Raw genomic sequence first — 19,395 nt, 5'->3', positions numbered from 1 at the left:
AAAGAGAGAATCCCAGAGAAACATGACGCCCATGGGCCCAACACGGCGAAGGTGACTGGCATGTGCATCCTCAAAACAAAAGGACATTTTTGGGCAGTCGAGACGTGGAAGCCTCAAGGACCCACAGCAGAAAATACTCCAGTCAGGAAGCAGTAGTAGAAAACAGAGATGACGGAGACTAATAGGGACAGCTTTCACCAAGCGCTGCGTTGCGTTCAGGAGACGAAAGACGAAGTTACTCGGCCCATGTCTCTGATTTCCTGCAGACACACATATCAGACCTTACAGACCTTTATAAGTCCATGTTCAACTCTTTATCTTAATAAACATGTATGTACCTGACCACTTTGAAACCCACTCACTCTCTGTAAAGGGATGAAACATAAATGGGAAAATTATTTAGCTTCTTTCACACTCATTATTCAGAGGTGGAATAAAAAGAGGAGCTCGCTGTTGACTTTACTCTCATTCATTTTTTATGTGTTTCCGGGTTCATTTCAAAGCAGCAAAGCACGGCGCTGCTCCATTTGAATTTGATTAGTTAGCTTCATCTGAATATTCATTTATTATCGTAATAAACTGCAATAAATGATCAAATTATTCAAAGTTTTGTCTTGAATAGAGGCATCGTTTGGCACTTGCAGTCTCTGCGGTCTTTCATTCACGGAAAAAACTGCTCTGTTTTATTAACGATGCGTTATATGTATGAACATGTCTAATTTGTTACACGTCAGCGCAGATTATTTTGTACATGAAGTCAGTGAATGAAATGATGTCAGTGTTGCAAGTTGAACAATTGACTTGTTGTCGGTATATCCCTTTTACAAGCATTATATATATATATATATATATATATATATATATATATAATATATATATATATATTGATACCAGAAGCTTCCAGGCTGCAAGCTCATGTTTATCGTACGGACCTGAGAGTCTTATTATATATATATGTATATATATATATATATATATATATATATACACGTATATATATATATATATATATATATATATATATATACATATATATATATACATATATATATGTATACATATATGTATATATATACATATATGTATTTATATATGTATATATACATATATACATATATATATGTATTATCGATCTTCTTATACAGCTTATGGCAAGAAAGCGTAAAAAAAAGGCACATTTCTCAAAATGTGTCGAGCGCTCGTCTAATTTTAGGATGTAGAAAAATAATTGGTCTGTTCGAGTCTGTGTCTCATATTTGATGTGATAGATACTTGAAGGTACTTTTCTTGAGTATTTTGCATTTTACTTTATATGTCTACTGCACTAGCAAAGTGAAATATTGTTTTATCTTTGATCTGACTGCTGTAATTACTTTTCAGATTAGTAACACAAAATATAATTCATAAATTATTTAAAGTAGTATTATTGTATAACATTGTATCCCCACATATGCCACCTGCAACATTAAAGTGAAGCCTACACATTATTAATATTTTAATCCAATTATATAATCTGTTATTCTAAAATGCAAAGATATTCAGTTTTATGATGTAACACAGCGAAAAGCAGGAAGTCTCCACATTCGAGGCTGAAAACAGCTTTTTTTTGTGCCATTTTTGCATAAAACATTTCTTTAATGATCGATTATCCCAAACAACTGGACGTGTTGCAGCTCTGTGTTGTTTGTCCTGTTTAAACATGATAATGCACATGGTACACTGCAACACAATGAGCTCTACCTGCTCTTTGATCCACATTGAAATGTGTTCCTTTACATCTTCTTCTTACTTTTCTCGATGTTCTACATTCATAAACTATTCCCTCCCACGCCTCCGCTCTCGACACCATTCGGGCTCAGAGGGGATGAGCCCTACACACAGAATATCTAATACAGGAACCACGGGCTCAGGAAATATAGGAGTAATACAAGAATCCACGTCTTGTCATTTCTCACAGGCTTAGTCTCACTTTTATCTTTGATGTACACAGTATCCCGGTGTAATGCAGCCTCCACATCTCTTCATCCACTGTGCACCTGTGACTCAGCAGTCGAACATTTCTCAGTGAAAGGATGTTGTAGTTTCGCTAAACGGGGAATTTTGCTAAACACAGCGTGTCTCTCTGGAACAGCCGTGCGAAGGAAACTTACAGATGTGAGAGTGTGGCTGTAGAGCCCATCAGGGACGACACGATGACAGGAAAGAGTCGATGCCAAAAGCAGAGAAACTCCACCATAAAAACAAAACAAGAGATCCCAGACCAAACATATGTTTTATATTGCTGAGAAAACTTCTCCTTCAAACAAAACGTAAACTTACGTTTCCCGCTTAAAACCACATTATAACGTTATACTCGCCCAACACACATGAACGCACCTCCGATACCGGCAGCTAACAGCTAACGTTAGCTAGCTGTACCGCCGGATTTGTGTTGTTTACATTGTAGCATTATCGGGATTCTTTCTCCTGTTTGCGTCAAAGTGAGTTTAATAAATGAATCACAAAAAGTAAAGTGTGTAACGTGTGAGCAGAGGAGAAAACCACGGCCAGACTCGTGTGCTTCAGGAACTGATACGCAGAATCCTTTCCGATTTTCCCGCGTTAGCCTCGAGCCCCCCGGTACCTACGCTACTTCTGTTACTGACGGTACTGAAGAAAAACACGTTTTCAGAACGTTGGCATCGACTCGGTAACAAAGCATCGGTTCTCGTGACGTCCCTCGTCGTGAATCAATATACATCCGTCTAATAATGTTTCATCATCTGCTCGGGACGTGCTCAGATATAAAAGCTCTTTGCAACCTTTTATCAGAATAAAATAATTGATGTTCTCTTGACAGGAGAGAAGTTCTGTGTGTCAGACTGCTGGAATAGTCTGTTTGTGATTACAAACATGTCACAAGTGAATGAAGTGTTTAAATGAACGACTTGCTCTATTTTCTTTTCACCCCGCTGGAAGAAAAAGGATGTTACCAGGATGTAATCGCAGACATTTGATTGAATGAAGAAAGAACAAGCAAGAAGGCAAATAACAGTCATATTTACTGCAAGGTTTACACTCAGTGTAATAAAATGCTCATTTGGAATAGTTGTAAATGTCATTTTTTATAATTTATTGTAACTCCAAACAAAAATAATTTCTACAAAAAATATTCAAATAATGTCATATAATATTGATACGTGGTCGATATCTTTTCTCTCTCTTTTAGACTTCTGATAAGTTAAATTCTGTTAAATTCTGCTTCCTGAATACTGTGTGAAGATTAAATCTCGCTAAGTGTGGCAACAATCACTCATTCCTATAACAACCATAATAGTGACTAAACTTTTATAATTTGTAACCCCTGGATATTATATAATATGTATAATCTCAGCGACTGTTCGTGGGCACATTAGATACAATGACTGAAGATATAATTTTTAGAAAAGAATGCAGCAGAAATAGAATAAATGTAAAATCAAGTCTCATCTTTTGAGAGGAAATGAAACCTGGTTAATATACTATGTCGGCCTCAGCAGCAGGATGTGACGCGCACCTCGTCCGCCGTGTCTCGGACTCTCGGCGAGTCTGAACACACACACACACACACGTCAGTCAAACGCAGGTGAGATCCTGAACTCAACCAAGAAAAAAGAAGGAAAGAAAAGGTCCATGTGTGTGTAACAGCCATTCCCTTTGAAGTGAAACAGTGGTGATTTAAGTGTTTTATGCTTTTTGGTTTGACGTTGCTCCAGCTCAGGAATAAAGGGAACAGTGGTTGGTATGATCCCCCCCCCCTTCATCTGCATCTTTTCTCTGAGGTCGCTCCTCTTTTTCTCTTTGTCTTTCTCACACCTGAGCACACACTCGGTATCATAACAGTCCTGTGAGGTGTGCGTGCGTGTGTGTGTGTGTATATGTGTGTTTGAAAGGAGACTGGGGCTAGTTCGTGTTGTGCGAATGTGTGTGTGTGTGTGTGTGTGTGTGCTTTTGCAAGTGTGTGTTCGTCGGGTCCATGACTGGGGCGGCCCGTCACACTCTGGGTCACCCCTCGTCTCGCGTACACACACATATACACACACACTCCTCGGTCTGAGGGTTTCTTTTTGTGGCTCAGTGGGGAGTAAACGTGGCCAGCAGGTGGGCTAGCAGAGTGCAGAGCAGCAGGGTGGCCGTGGTAAGGTGCAGGGAAGAGGCGGCGTTGCAGTCCTTGCCCGCCTCGCAGCGGGGCTGTTGGCACAGCACCCCCTTAAACTCCGGAGGACAGATGCACTTCTGACTCTGGTGGCATGTTCCTCCGTTCTGGCACAGGAGCATCTCCTCGTCGCAGACGTTAGCTGTGAGTGGAGAAGAAGGCAGACAGAAAGTAGCAGAGGGAGAGTTAAGGATTTGCGAGTGAGAGAGAGGAGTTGGGGATGAAGAGGGTACGGCAAAGTGACAGAGTGACAGGCAGTGAAGCGATAGAGGGGGAGTAAAGAGCACAAAGACGAAAGAAAGATGTATGGCAAAGAGAGAGACGGGTGAGGAGAGATGAGGAGGGGCAATGTTAGAAAAAGCATGACGGGAGACAGAGATACATGGGGAGGAGAAGAATTCAGGGCAGGAGGAAGGAAAGAGGCAAGGTGAGTTCTGCAGTCTTTGCTCCGGGGACAACAACAGGCAACACCTGCCTTTTTGTTTTTGCAGCCCTTTTCTCTGTCTGTTTTTCTGGAGCCTGCACTTTCACAGGGTCAAGTACAAATCAGTGTCTCACCAGCAGAAAGTGCACTGCTATTTGTGATATTTGTAAAGTAATGATTGGAGGAACAAATAGCATCATTATAATTCTATAAAAGGCATTAGGGTAAGCACGGAGGACTGCACACGGTACTTGACCTAAAAATGTGCCGAGAGAAAAAGATATAAAAACGTGAGCTAACACCTTTCCCCAAACAGAAGTGTCTCTGTTGCATTAGAGTAAGATGTCAAATCAAAAACAAACTGTAATACTATTTACTAAAATATGTCACATATTGTAAAACATAAAGCTACCGTCAGGAGGCATGCATGCCTGTGGAGCTTTAATGTGTGTGTGTGTGTGTGTGTGTGTGTAGGTGGGGAGGCTCTATGTGAGATGGTAGATGGTAGAGGAAGGCCGTTCCCTGTAATGGGGTTAAGGAGTGACAGGGTCATCAATTAAAGGAGCAGCTGATGCTGCTAATGAGCTACATGATCTAATCCCCGGGGAGTAAAGAAAACATTGAGAGATGCAGAAGCTGCAGTCAGTGCACGACAGAGAGTGAGCTGTAACCTTCATGCTGCTCGGCGGTGTAACGGTTAATAGGGCCCCCTCTCAACACACACAGTGTTTGTAGGGATCGGAATTGATGAGATTTTATTGATACCAATGCTGTTATCGATTCCGCATAACGGGCCAATTCTTTATCGATTCCCTTATTGATTCCTGGTCAATTTTCTGTGTAAAAAAATTAAATAAAATCCACATCGCAGAGAGAGCGAGCAGTAAGAGTGCACGGCCCTGATGGTGCTGTGAAGCCATCTTCATCCCTGGCCTTTCTAACCCGATCTAGAGCCGGTCGCGGCGCACCACCACGGAGGAAATGCACAAGGCGAGGAGCCAGCCAGCGGGTAGTTAAAAAAAACTCTGTCGAGATAATTAAATCAAAAACGCTGCTTCTTCTTGTTGCAAGTTTAGAGAAGCATACATGCAGAGTGTGATGTCATGACTCATGAGTTTTTGCAACGCGCAACTGTTAAAATATAAAAGATTAAAATGCTTTGAAGGCAAACGATTGTGATGGATCGGACAATTTAGAACCGGTTCTCTACTCCCATCCTTAAGTCGATCAGATGAACGCTTGAGAAAATGGAAGGAAGGACAGACAGGCAGGCAGACAGACAGACAGGCAGACGCTTCCTTCCCCTTTATACTCACAGTAACAGCCTTGTTTCCAGTAGTATCCTGGCAGACAGTCGTCACACTTTGCCCCCGTGGCTCCGTCTTTACACTGGCAGTAGCCTGTGCTGTTACACCGGTCGTGAACAGAACCCATCTGGTTGCAGTTGCACTCTGAAAGAGGAAAGATAAAAAGAGATGGTTTGGATTAGAGATTTGACCTCGAGTTCAACCAAAAAAGATACGTGCATTTGTATTCAGAGCACAGCTTTGTGTTTGGTATTGATGCCTTTCAGAGCTGCAGTGCTGTGCATGTAAGGGGGAGTTTCTCAGACGTCCCGAGATGCTGCAGAGATTCACACCTGAAATTATGTTTGTGCTTTACCAACCGTGCACCTCCTTTTTATATACATGTACACCTCCCAGATAATGTGGAGTCTGGAATACAAACTACTGTGCTTTAAAGCACTTTGCAGGTTAAAACTGTTGTTTGATCCCACAGACGGTAAAAAGAAACCGTCCCAAGGTCTCTACGAGGTTAACGTTTAGCAACAACACCTGTCATACAGCCTGGGAACAGACTCCAGTGACTCCCGTCTAAACAGAAACAGAGAATGACAGATGTCCTATGTCAGAAAGTCCATATCAGATGTTGTTTGGGAAACTAATCCCGTCTAAATAGAACTGCAAGTTCTTTTGATTGCAGAATATCTGCTTTCAAACGCAGGTGGTACAAAGGTTGAGGGAAATGCAAATGTTATCTTTAAGATCCGTCTGTTGACATTCTTATGATTCAAATTACCTATAAAACACCACAAACATATTATATTTACTATATAAAGACAATAACTTGACATTGACTTTAAAAAAACATAAATTACTTAAAGTAATTATCATTGCATATACATATATGAATCAGTGGTAGCAGAGCTGCATATTTACATCTTGCAGTTTCATGATCGAATAGATTGTCTTTCACTTCAACCCACGATTAAATTAATTCATTTATAATTCAAATTCTATATAAAATATTAATTTAAGTGACGCAGATTACACAACCACAGCAATGCAGATGGTATCCGTGTGTTTGTGGGTCATGTGCATCAATATTGGGATTGTGTGCGAGCCTCTGAGAGTGAATGCGTAGCTGTTTACAAATGCATTAGTGTTTGGGAGGGCATGCTTTCGTGCTCCAGAGACGCCTGGTGTGAACTGATTTCTGTTGCCGTGCTCCGCGTGCCAGTGAGCTGGCAGATGAGCTAACGGGGACTTATTTGTGCTGACTCCAAGGCCTGGCCCCGTGTGCGCCCCAACCACCACGACTTTACCCTCCAACCCCCTGCAGTCCACCTGCAGATGGATCCAAATCAACACCACGGTTGAGCTGCACAGCCATGCAAACAGAGTGACCTCTTTTTAGGACATGCCCTTAATAAGAGTGTAATACTCTGAAAGCTCACACACATAATGATGCAAGAGTGCTTATCTACAGTACAGTCAGAACATATTACAACCGTTATTTTATTGTTTTGGCTCTGCTGCACGCCATCACATTGAATTTGAAGTTGAAGTTCAGCTTTAAGGGAGCTTCAGGGTGTTTGCGTCGAACATCGTTGGACTTGTAAATCTTTTAATACATAGAGTAGAACCCCAGATTAATGATCGCTGCAGGGCAGTGAGCCCAAACGTGACAGTTCATTTATATATATATACATAACCAATCCTTGCTAATGTCTATTGGTCGTACATTTCAGCTAATCACAGACTATTAAGGATTTGCAACAGACTTTATTTAAATCTGCATTAATTGATTTCTTGGCCACGTTTCGGCAGAGCAACAAAATATAATCCACAAACCCACATTTACAAATCCAGCAGATATGGAGCAACATTGTTGTTCATTTGGATTTGTGTTTCTTGCTACTTGACAAGTAAAGTCGCTTTCTTTTTAACTCAAGTTTGGTCTCCACCAACAGATGTAAATCTTTAGCTGCTAAACTACAGCTTGAAACTGCTGAGGAGTGAACGGGCTGCGTATTTTAGGGATTAAAAATCGAATCGAGCATTTTATCTGTTTATTTGCACACTATGCATTTTGCGAAAAAGAGAAAACCCCACAGGACCCCTTTTTAAATATTCAAAATACAATTGAAGTTACATTTTTTTACAAAAGTGTCAGATAAGGAATATATTTTATATTATTTACTGTATGCATCTATTTAAAATGATAAAAACAAAGACAACAACGTCCGAGTAGTTGCTTGAATTGTGTCACCAACACTGACACACACACACACACGCTCCCTCTGTCCCCCTGCAGACTGACCGATGCAGACCCCTTCATCATCCAGTTCAGCAGAGGCGTTGCGGAAGTATCCCAGTCTGCAGTGTTGGCAGTTCTGGCCTCTGGTGTTGTGCTTGCAGCTGACGCACGTGACGATGTTCAGGTAGTCGATGTAGCTGCAGCGGTTGGAGTGACCGTAACACTCACAGTCTGGAAGAAAACAATTTAATTTTACTAGAGGAGGATGTGTTCAACGGTCAAAGTCAATACTTGGGATAGGGTAGTGTCTTTGTAAGCATTCTCCTGGGATTCGTCCGTGACAGTAAGGAATGGTAAATGACTTGCACTAACGGATACGTTTGATGGTTTTACTTTTAGATGTCAGTGAAAAAATAAATAACTCTGAGTGTGTTTTATGACTTTGCCTTTCTGACTCCATATTGGTTCAATAAAGACAGACCACTCCCTCCCCATTACTACACTCACAGGTTTGCTGAGTCTGCTTCACTGGGCTGCACTGATTACTGATGGGAATTCCACTGTCTTGTGTGTGTGTGTTGTGTGTAAGTGTGTGTGTGTGTGTGTGTGTGTGTGTGTGTGTGTGTGTGTGTGTGTGTGAGTACAGTAATGTTAATTTTGTCTGGGAATTGAATTGCATTACCCGATGAGTAGATCATAAGATACAGAATCATAACCAGGGGAGTTTGAGGTGAGTACAGTACACGAGGTGTTTTCAGACTGCACCTGACACATGAAACCAGTCTGACACCACTTAACCTAATAGTAAAGCTCCACCGCCTCTCCTCTCTTCTCACTGTTTGTTCTTCCTTTCCAGTCTTAAGTTCACGATCACAGCTCTTAATTACATTTTCTCTTTGTAATTCATGAATTATCTGAGAGGATTGGATTGCAGGTTTTATTCTACATGTTTGTATGCTTGATAAATTAAGACGTCTTCCATATTTTACACCCTGAAACCAAAGATAAAAGCAATCAGCTGTGCAGAATGCTGTGTTCTTCCACAGAGGGAGAAATGAGAGCGTGATATCATTTACTGTCGGCTCTGCATTGTGCAGAGTGCAGCAAGTGTTGCTCTACATTTTCCCTACCATTATCTTGGCTGAGGCTGGTACCTAATTAAGGTTTTATTAAGCTTTAGAAGTTGGCTGCAATAGTGTGCTGCAAGGCATCACTGTCCTCTAAAGAGGCGTTTACCAGGCATGTTTATGCAAATACACATTTAAATGCACATTAAAAAGTCGGAGTTTAGCTGTTTAATCAGCCGTCACATTATTATTTTATTATTGTTTGGTGGATGATGCCAGCTGAAATATTAATGAGCTGGTTTAAAAGGAAGCCAGCGAGAGCAGCGCCATAAAGTGCCTCTCTCAGCACTGAGGAAGGCGTGCTAGCGGTGGGGGAAGAACTGCCTAATTAAATATAAATGGGCGATTACTCCACAGACTAGAGAGGCAATGGGACATTGTTCCACAAATTAACGTTAAGAGTCAAGATGCTGCTTTATCTGTGTTTATCAATGGTGAATTGTTGGCGGTGAAAGAGCGTTACATTGAGGGGAAGTAAGAGAGCTGCCTGCATCAAAGAGTTTCCGAGGTTGAGGGAATAATGGTATATTTTGCTAACAAGCATCCTTTCTAAAAACCAATAAACAGGAATGTCAATGTCGGCAATGCTTTGATGGTTTAATACGAAACACTTACCTTGATCATGCACATAAAGCAAACACAACCAAGAGGGAGTTGCATGGGGAAAGAATGAGCAAAATGAAAAACATAAAACATGCAATGAAAGAATTCTTCCACTGTTTGAAAACAGCATCCACACTTAAGTCACACAATCCACTGATCTTAACCAAAGAGTCCACAGGATTTATCCAAGCTTGAGTCTCCTGCCTGTATCCTCAGACCATGTGCTGCTGGTGTTGGTCTCTTACCTCTGAAATCATCGTATATGATCCCAAACAACTGTCTGGCCTGGGGCTCTCCTGAGATCAAGAGTTTCAGAAGCCCTTGAGGGATGAAGGAATCTTTGTTTAAGATTTGTCTCCACATCATTCACTGTGCTACAGTCATCTACAGCACTATAGCTTCACACAGCTGGTGCAGGTACGGGTGAGCATCAGAACTACAGAGAGCTCTCAGCTGGATGGGATTCCCACTAGGTTCTACCTAAAGAAGGGGCTTGCTTTGTTCTATAAAGCTGACATAATCTTCACCTAGTGCAGTGTTTCTTAACTGGTTGGACAGAGCCCAGAAGTAATCCTCAAGATTTGAAATGAGAATCTGTATGCAAAGAACAACTGTAGAGCTACACATGACTCAGCGTTTTAAAGTCCAATCTGGTTTGGCAGCCTAATATTGGACTATTTTTAAATATCTGGGATGGTACGGGAAACTGGCTTGTTTTCAAAGGCCTTGAACACCCACACAGGTGTTTTCAGTTAATCTGGCTGATTAGACCTCTTCTCAGGACTGTGTAGGCGTGGACAGACTGTAATTGATTGACATTTTCCTCAGTCCCCTGCTAGCTTTGCTGCACCTGTTAGGGCTCATCATTCTTATTGGTTTAATCAGCCAGCATAACTGAAAACAACCTGTGTGTGGGTGTTCAGAGGCTTTAAAGAACATCATTTTCAAAAACAATTTAAAAAGATTAATTTGAAACTTCATTGTTGACCTTGGAAACTCACCATAATGGACCTTGTGGTGAGATATGAAGCCGTTCTGGAGCTTTTGATCACACCACCTTTTCTTGAACGATTGTGTGATAAGATAGTTTGTAGTCAGATTGTTTCAGGTCAAGAATGAACTTTCAATCTCTACCTTTAAGCCAATCCTTAGAATGGCAATTGTAACATCTACAAACTTCATCTGCAGCAGAAGATCGTGTGATAGAAGAGTTCAAACTCCAATCGGGAAACGTTGTGGGAAACATTCGGGATGGCTTGTCTTGAAAATACTCAAAAAAGACCTATTAAACTTTACAGCCAAAGGTGAATGAGATGAATAATAAATGTCCATTTGAAGATTAAACCGAGAAAGTATTCAACTGTGGGCTCAAATGATTCAAATGACCACATTTATTGGGGCCCTCGATGCGATACTTTGTCACCTATTAACCTCAACATGTTTGGGTCCCAATGTGCAACCAGTTATGAATCACTGCTAAATTACATTGTCACATTATACCTTTCCGTTTCTCTCTTTGTCTTTGTCTCTCTTCGATGTCTTCATCCTCTCTCCCAGAAGTGTGTTTTGACCCTCTTTCCCACTCAGGTTTGTGGTGCACTACAAAAGATCAACAACTTGCAAATCAATCTGTATTGACGTCGCCCAGATTATCTCAGGCTGTTTCACCAAACCAGAAAGAACATCGGCTACTGACAAGCCAACAACATCCAATGATTTGTGAGGAACCTTTGCTAATATAGATCCTATTCACATACCTAATTGACTAAAGAAATAAGGTTAAATGCTTGTGTGTGTTTAGAATATTAAATATATGTTTGCATCTAAATGTTCTTACTCTCTTTAATCAGACATAAGGGTGCTTAAAGCTCATAATGTAACACATTATTTTGAATGCAGAAACAACAATGGGTTTATTTCAAGAGCATGTTCAATGTCGAATTCATCTTCCTTTTGTCTACCATTTCCCCACTTCATCCTTGTCGCTGTTTTTTATTTCTTGCCCTACTGTGTCAATCATCATTTCGTATGAAAATATGGCGCTACAGCTGGTACCAAATTAAGATTTTTCCTTTTAGCGTATGTTGACTGACAGGGTATCATGTAGTTACAGATAAATGTAGATACATTTGTTGTTTCATTGTGAGCTGCCAGGTTTAACTCGCGGTGAGATTATATCTACTGCATGTTTACTGCACACCAGGTTGACTATAAATCTACAAGAACATTGCCACCACTTCATATGAAAAAGGTACCTTTCCTTTCAGCTTTTCTTTCCTCCCCATGCCCAGATGAGGTTGTTGTTTTGTGGGCATGAGTCTCATGTTCGTGTCCATGATTCTTGTGGGAGACTAACACACAACATTTATAATTGACACAGCAAGCACAAGCAAAAACTTTGATACATTTTTGCTGTGTCTAATTGTGTTTTTGTTAGAAGTTGCCATGTTTAGATCATGGTAAAAAGTATATCTATTAAATATCTACAGTTTAACTACACTATATATAGGGTTATACCTTTATGCTCCTCCTCCCTTTTCACCCCGTGCCCAGATGAAGTGGTTGTTTTGTAGCCATGCGACTCCTTTACGTGGCCATGCGACTCCTTTACGTGGCCATGCGACTCCTTTACGTGGCCATGCGACTCTTGTACGTGGCCATGCGACTCCTTTACGTGGCCATGCGACTCTTGTACGTGGCCATGCGACTCTTGTACGTGGCCATGCGACTCCTTTACGTGGCCATGCGACTCTTGTACGTGGCCATGCGACTCTTGTACGTGGCCATGCGACTCCTTTACCTGGCCATGCGACTCTTGTACGTGGCCATGCGACTCCTTTACGTGGCCATGCAACTCTTGTACGTGGCCATGCGACTCTTGTACGTGGCCATGCGACTCTTGTATGTGGCCATGCGACTCTTGTACGTGGCCATGCGACTCTTGTATGTGGCCATGCGACTCTTGTACGTGGCCATGCGACACCTTTACGTGGCCATGCGACTCTTGTACGTGGCCATGCGACTCCTTTACCTGGCCATCCGACTCTTGTACGTGGCCATGCGACTCCTGTACGTGGCCATGCGACTCTTGTACGTGGCCATGTGACTCTAGTACGTGGCCATGCGACTCCTGTACGTGGCCATGTGACTCTTGTACGTGGCCATGCGACTCTTGTACGTGGCCATGCGACTCCTGTACGTGGCCATGTGACTCTAGCACGTGGCCATGCGACTCCTGTACGTGGCCATGTGACTCTTGTACGTGGCCATGCGACTCTTGTACGTGGCCATGCGACTCCTGTACGTGGCCATGCGACTCTTGTACGTGGCCATGCGACTCCTCTACGCGGCCATGCGACTCTTGTACGTGGCCATGCATGTCTTGCATGTGGCCATGAGTGTCTCTTACGTGGCCATGCGACTCTTGTACGTGGCCATGAGAGTCTTGTACGTGGCCATGAGTCTCTTGTACGTGGCCATGAGAGTCTTGTACATGTCCATGAGACTCTTGTACGTGACCATGAGACTCTTGCACGTGGCCATGCGACTCTTGTACGTCACCATGAGTCTCTTTCATGTGGCCATGAGAGTCTTGTACATGTCCATGAGACTCTTGCAACGTGGCCATGAGTCTCTTGTACGTGGCCATGAGAGTCTTGTACATGTCCATGAGACTCTTGTACGTGACCATGAGTCTCTTGCACGTCGCCATGAGTCTCTTGTACGTGGCCATGAGAGTCTTGTATGTCACCATGAGTCTCTTGTACGTGTCCATGAGAGTCTTGTACGTGGCCATGAGAGTCTTGTACGTGTCCATGAGAGTCTTGTACGTGTCCATGAGAGTCTTGTACGTGGCCATGAGTCTCTTGTACGTGGCCATGAGAGTCTCGTATGTGTCCATGAGTCTCTTGTACGTGGCCATGAGAGTCTCGTACGTGGCCATGAGTCTCTTGTACGTGTCCATGAGAGTCTCGTACGTGTCCATGAGTCTCTTGTACGTGGCCATGAGTCTCTTGTACGTGTCCATGAGAGTCTTGTATGTGTCCATGAGAGTCTTGTAGGTGTCCATGAGTCTGTTGTACGTGGCCATGAGTCTCTTTTACGTGGTCATGAGTCTCTTGTACGTGGTCATGAGTCTCTTGTACGTTACCATGAGTCTCTTGTACGTGGCCATGAGTTTCTTTTACGTGACCATGAGAGTCTTGTATGTGTCCATGAGTCTCTTGTACGTGACCATGAGAGTCTTGTACGTGACCATGAGAGTCTTGTACGTGGTTATGGGAGTCTTGTACGTGGCCATGAGTCTCTTGTACGTGGCCATGAGAGTTTTGTACGTGGTTATGGGAGTCTTGTACGTGGCCATGAGTCTCTTGTACGTGGCCATGAGAGTTTTGTACGTGGTTATGGGAGTCTTGTACGTGGCCATGAGTGTCTTGTACGTGGCCATGAGTCTCTTGTACGTGGCCATGAGTGTCTTGTACGTGGCCATGAGTCTCTTGTACGTGGCCATGAGTGTCTTGTACGTGGCCATGAGAGTCTTGTACGTGGCCATGAGTCTCTTGTACGTGGCCACGAGTCTCACGTAAGTGGCCATCAGATGTGTGGGAAACTGAAACATCACAATTGTGATTGAAATAACATCTTACGAAGTAAACTTGATAGGCAATCATGTCACTGAAGAGACACATTTACATTGATTTCTAGTGGCCGTTTTCTAGTTTATCTACTGCACATTTTCACCTCTACAATTAACTACAGTTGGCTACAACCACTACAGTACATACAAAACAGATACCTTCATTACAATAACAAGCAACAATCTAGGTATATTCTTTGCTGTTTCTAGTTTGGATATATCCATCACTACAGGTTTGCAACAGTATGTAAAACTAAAAGACCTTTGCTACCACGACATATAGAATAAATACCTTCCCCGTGCCCTGATGAGGTTGTTGTTTTGCTGCCAAGAGTCTCATGTACGTTCTCCTCAGACTTGTTGGGGACTAAAACACCACAAATGTTATTAACATTAACAAGCAAAAATGTCGATACATTTCTGCTGTTTTCAGGGGTGAGTTGCCAAGTTCAGCTTGTGAGGAAAGTTTATCTACTGCATATTTACTGCTCCACAAGTACACTAAAGTATGTAAATCTTGAAAAACTTTGCCTCCTCTACATATAACAGAGATATCTTTTCTTTCAGATTCTATTTTGTTATGCTCCTCACGCTCGCTTTCCTCCCCGTGCCCAGATGAAGTTGTTTTGTGGCCATGTGCCTGATGTACATGAGTGACTGAAACATAACAATTGTCATTGAAATAACAAACAGAAATCTACATATATCTCTGCTGTTTCCAATGTTTTCTGAGTTGCCAAGTTTCATTTTAGTCTACCGCTCATCTATGCAGCGATTAAACTGCAGTATAAACATTTACATATATTATAGTAGCTTTATATACTACAGAAGATATACCTGTCTCCTCAGTTTGTCTTTCTTTATGATCCTCCTCCTCCTCGTGCTCAGATGAGGTTGTTGTTTTGTGCCCAAGAGTCTCATGAATGCGTCCCTCAGGCATGTGGGAGACTGACACACCACAATTATAATTAACATAAGACAGTTTCACAGATAAGGACAGTTTTGCTTTACGCTGCCAAGTTTCACATGTTGTGAAAGTTGCTCTACATTCACAATAAGTTAAACTCATTGTGAATGTTTCCCTCCATCACTACAGTGTATATAAAACCACCGCTACATGTAAAAGAGATAGCTTTTCTTTCCTCCTCGTGCTCAGATGAGGTTGTTTTGTGGTCTCGTGAACGTGCTCCTCAGACATGTGGGCGACTTACGCACCAGTGGTATACATTCTTTATGCTCTTTTCTCAGCAACGCGCCCTAAATGATAAATAAATTCTTTATTCATTCCTCCTTCATCCTACTGTCAGTCAGATAGAAATACGACGCCACTGAAGTTATGATTTAGCGGTATCGCTTAAGTTGAGTGACCGACTATCACCATCATTTTTGTAGCGTATAAAATGTTTAGGGTCTCAGTTTTCACCGTGAACTATCAGGTTTAACTCATAATAAAAGTGTATGTACTGTATGTTTACTGCGGTATATAAATCTACAAGAACCACTACTACATATAAAATAATAATACCGGGGTTTTCAGTTATTCTGTCCTTCCCCTCCCTCCCTCCCTCCCCGTGCACAGATGAGGATGTTGTTTTGTAGCCATGACTCTCATGTACGTGTCCCTCAGACATAATGGTTATTAACACAATCATATGAGGTATTTTACATGCTCTTCCCTCAGCGACCTGAACAATAAAACATGTCTAATTAGGCCGATACTGCAGCGGGTAAAGATTACGGATATAACGTCTGCCTTTCTCTCCGTTCTCGTTCTCCTCCGAGACCTTGTTTTCCTTTTCTCTTCCTGTCTCCCGCTGTCAGATAGTGGATTGCCCCATCAGGGACCTCGGCCCTGGCTTTGGGAAAAAGCTGCAAGAGTCAGAGAGGCTTGAAAAACTTGTTCATCACTACACTTTCATTCTGGGTGTGAAAGAAATGACATGCACTTCCTTTTATCTGAATGTCATGAAATCTTCTGCTTTGCACTTCTTCTAACTCTCCGCACGGGCTCGTTCCTTTGTTCCCTTCCGTTATAGAAAGAGAAGATCTCTCTGATCTTATTTCTGTTTCTGTATTTACCCAGAATATGAATATTCATAGGACGCCGTGTCCTGTATTGTTTTACAGTAGCACCTTCTCATGGGCGTATGTCGAGATTTAATGTTATCTGTGGTGCAATCACACCAAATATCTCAAATCAATACTAGAGACGACCGAGCACACGCATCCCGCTTTTACTGCATTTTTAATTGCGTCTTGCTCAAGTTTTCCCTTTTTCTCTGTATGTTCCACTTTCCCAGAGGGCTTTATGCCATTCCCAGGATCCTTTGCTTCAAGTTTTTAGGGCTACGAATAAAAGAAGAGAGATGTGAAAGTAGTTCAGTTTATGGATCCTCCTCTTCCTTTTACCTTTTCATTTACTGCAACACAGGCACAATTCAATAAATCAGAACACCACAGTCCTCCTCACAGAGGTGATTTAGACTAAACATGTAAATAACCAATCGCATGAAGCGACCACAACATGCACGTCATTGAGGGACTAATGATCGCCACACCACGAGAGAATACAATGCTTCATGCATCCATCTGCGTTTCCCCTTGAGGTGTTTTTGTACGTCTCCAGTTGTTCTTTAGAGGGGGGCATCCTGCTCCCCTGCACAGCGTCCCCCTTCAGGCGATCTCCCGCCCACTCACTCCCCCTCATCACTCCCCCTCCCTGGGGCTCCAGTGAGACAGGACGCCAGCAGCTGTTCTCACAGCACCCTGGACCATTTCACACAACTGGCATCATGCCATCATTACATCTCATCAAAGTAACCCCTGCCTACCTCTACTCATGTCCGACTCTGGCCCCACTGGACCTACTCTCTCGCACATCTGTCACGGCTGCACACACACACACACACACACACACAGACACACACACACACACACATACACACACGTGTATGCACGCTCGAGAACAAAACAACTCTTGTGGGAGAGCAGGATTCTGAATCATGGCTGTTTCAAAAGGCTGATGTAGCACAGCAGTGAGCACAAATGCATTTAATCTCAGTAACGGTGCTGCCTCGGGGGTAGGAGTGATTCGAACTGTTCTTGGCATTAATCTCAATCAGCTCAGCCCAAACCGTCTGACATCAGACGCTGGCAGACAAAGCTTTTGGGGTTCCTGCGTGCTCTACACTCAGTCAGAAGGGACCTCACAGAGCACGTGACTGCTTTATTCATATCCTGACTCTTTATATATTAATGCCCCTCTCTGACATAGTATTTTGAAATCTACCGCAGTAAATTGAGGTTAAAGGAATTCTTCAACCACAGATGACCTTTTGTTTATCCATCAAGCTTTACTATAAACTACAGCAAAACATCTGTTTACACACTCTCTCACGACTCATGCAGGATAATCCAAGACTCATTTCTGCAGTCGTGTGCTCACTACTTCACAAACACATCTCCAGAACTTTACTATTTAAAACACTTCCACGTACACAGACTCTCGGCCGGACGCCCGTGTGAGTACGTTTCATGCAAAAGTGTTTTAAAATAGTAACGTTTTAGTGGAAGTGTATGTGAAGTAGTGAGTTTACCGCTGGATAAATGAGACTTGGATTGTGCTGCACGAGGTGTGCGGTGTAGGATTAGTTTGCTGTTTGCTGATTTCTTCGTTCAGCGTGGAGGCAGGTGAGGAGTAGACGCACAAATGATGTTTTTGGTGAATATTCCTTTAATGTAAAGAGGGATGTTTTGGGATTAGTTCTGAATCTGTCTCTCACGTCTTCACATCTTTCTGATAACGCGTCTGATCTTCTGGCTGACGCTCCACAATCCTTTCAACGTCTCTGAACTCCTGTCTTCCACACTGCCTCTCACTCACACACATTAACTTTCACGTCCTATATTGAATAAACGCCTGTGACATGCGATATGATGCTGAACAGCATAACATTACGAGCACGTTATTGTCACTCCACCGTTTCAAAGAGGTTCCACCCCATGGAAATGATGTCCTGATTCTAAATGAAACGACTGTGTTTTCTGGCCTCTGCTCTATATCTACTGTCATCTAGAGCTGCGCGTGTGCCTTACCTCCTCGCTCACTCGGCCCTGGCTCAGTTTCATGCAGGCTTGTGTGACGGTGAAGAAGAGTCAGGACGGACTCTATTGTGATTGGATGTTGGGGGTGATGATGATCAACAACCGGATGATGTGTGGACTCCTTTGGGACCGGGGGAGACAGATGTGCATGTTCGGGGGTTGTCTCTGAAGGTGTGACCTCCTCTGGCGAAGGAGGGCGAACCTCTGCTGGAACAGGAAGTGTGTCAGATTCTCCCGTACGTAGCGGAGGCTCAGCCAAAGGTCTTGTGTCTAAGACGCTGTCTGTAACTCTGGAGCTCTTGTGTCTGATGCATTAGTTGCACGAGGACAGATAATGTAAATGCAATGAGGAATGAGCAGGCTAAGACATTAGCATAAGAGATGCAGCCTCAGATTGTTTATCCACAGAAAGCCTAGCTTTCCCATTTTTCCTCCAAATGTGCACACACACACACACACAGCCGAGCACGTTGACACACACAGAAGTGAGAACACACGATGATGGTGTGATTTCACACTGCTGAGATAGGCTAAACTCAAAAGCTGTTCCACAACCCTTTCAGTGCCGGAGAACTGTGTTTCTTCTTCAAAGCACAGTGACCGTTAAAGGTGTGACTATTGTTATTATGGTTGTAAAATGAAATCACACAGTATTTGTCAAAGTGTATTGCTCTGTTTTACACTTGCAGTGTTGTTTATAGATGTGTGCATATGTGTTTGCACACACACAGTGTTGTCTTTTTCTAAATCTGAGAGATGAACAATAACGGCATTGTTCATCTCTCAC

The 19,395-nt window shown here is 42.7% G+C and overlaps 1 protein-coding gene across 1 annotated transcript in view; it reads right to left on the bottom strand.

Annotated features, from left to right (window-relative positions):
- Positions 1–3,022: 3,022 nt before the first annotated feature.
- Positions 3,023–19,395, bottom strand: part of ntng2b (netrin g2b) — a 52,410-nt gene continuing 36,037 nt past the window's right edge. Inside the window, 3 exon segments of the mRNA XM_029444740.1 lie at positions 3,023–4,316; positions 5,915–6,049; positions 8,202–8,369. Of these exon segments, the coding sequence (XP_029300600.1) occupies positions 4,093–4,316; positions 5,915–6,049; positions 8,202–8,369 (527 nt within the window). The 3' untranslated portion in view covers positions 3,023–4,092.

This window comes from Cottoperca gobio, chromosome 12 (genome assembly GCF_900634415.1).
Source record: "Cottoperca gobio chromosome 12, fCotGob3.1, whole genome shotgun sequence".
Lineage (NCBI taxonomy): Eukaryota > Metazoa > Chordata > Actinopteri > Perciformes > Bovichtidae > Cottoperca > Cottoperca gobio.
Note: the sequence above shows the minus strand (reverse complement) of the source record. Positions and strands in the feature narration are given on the sequence as shown.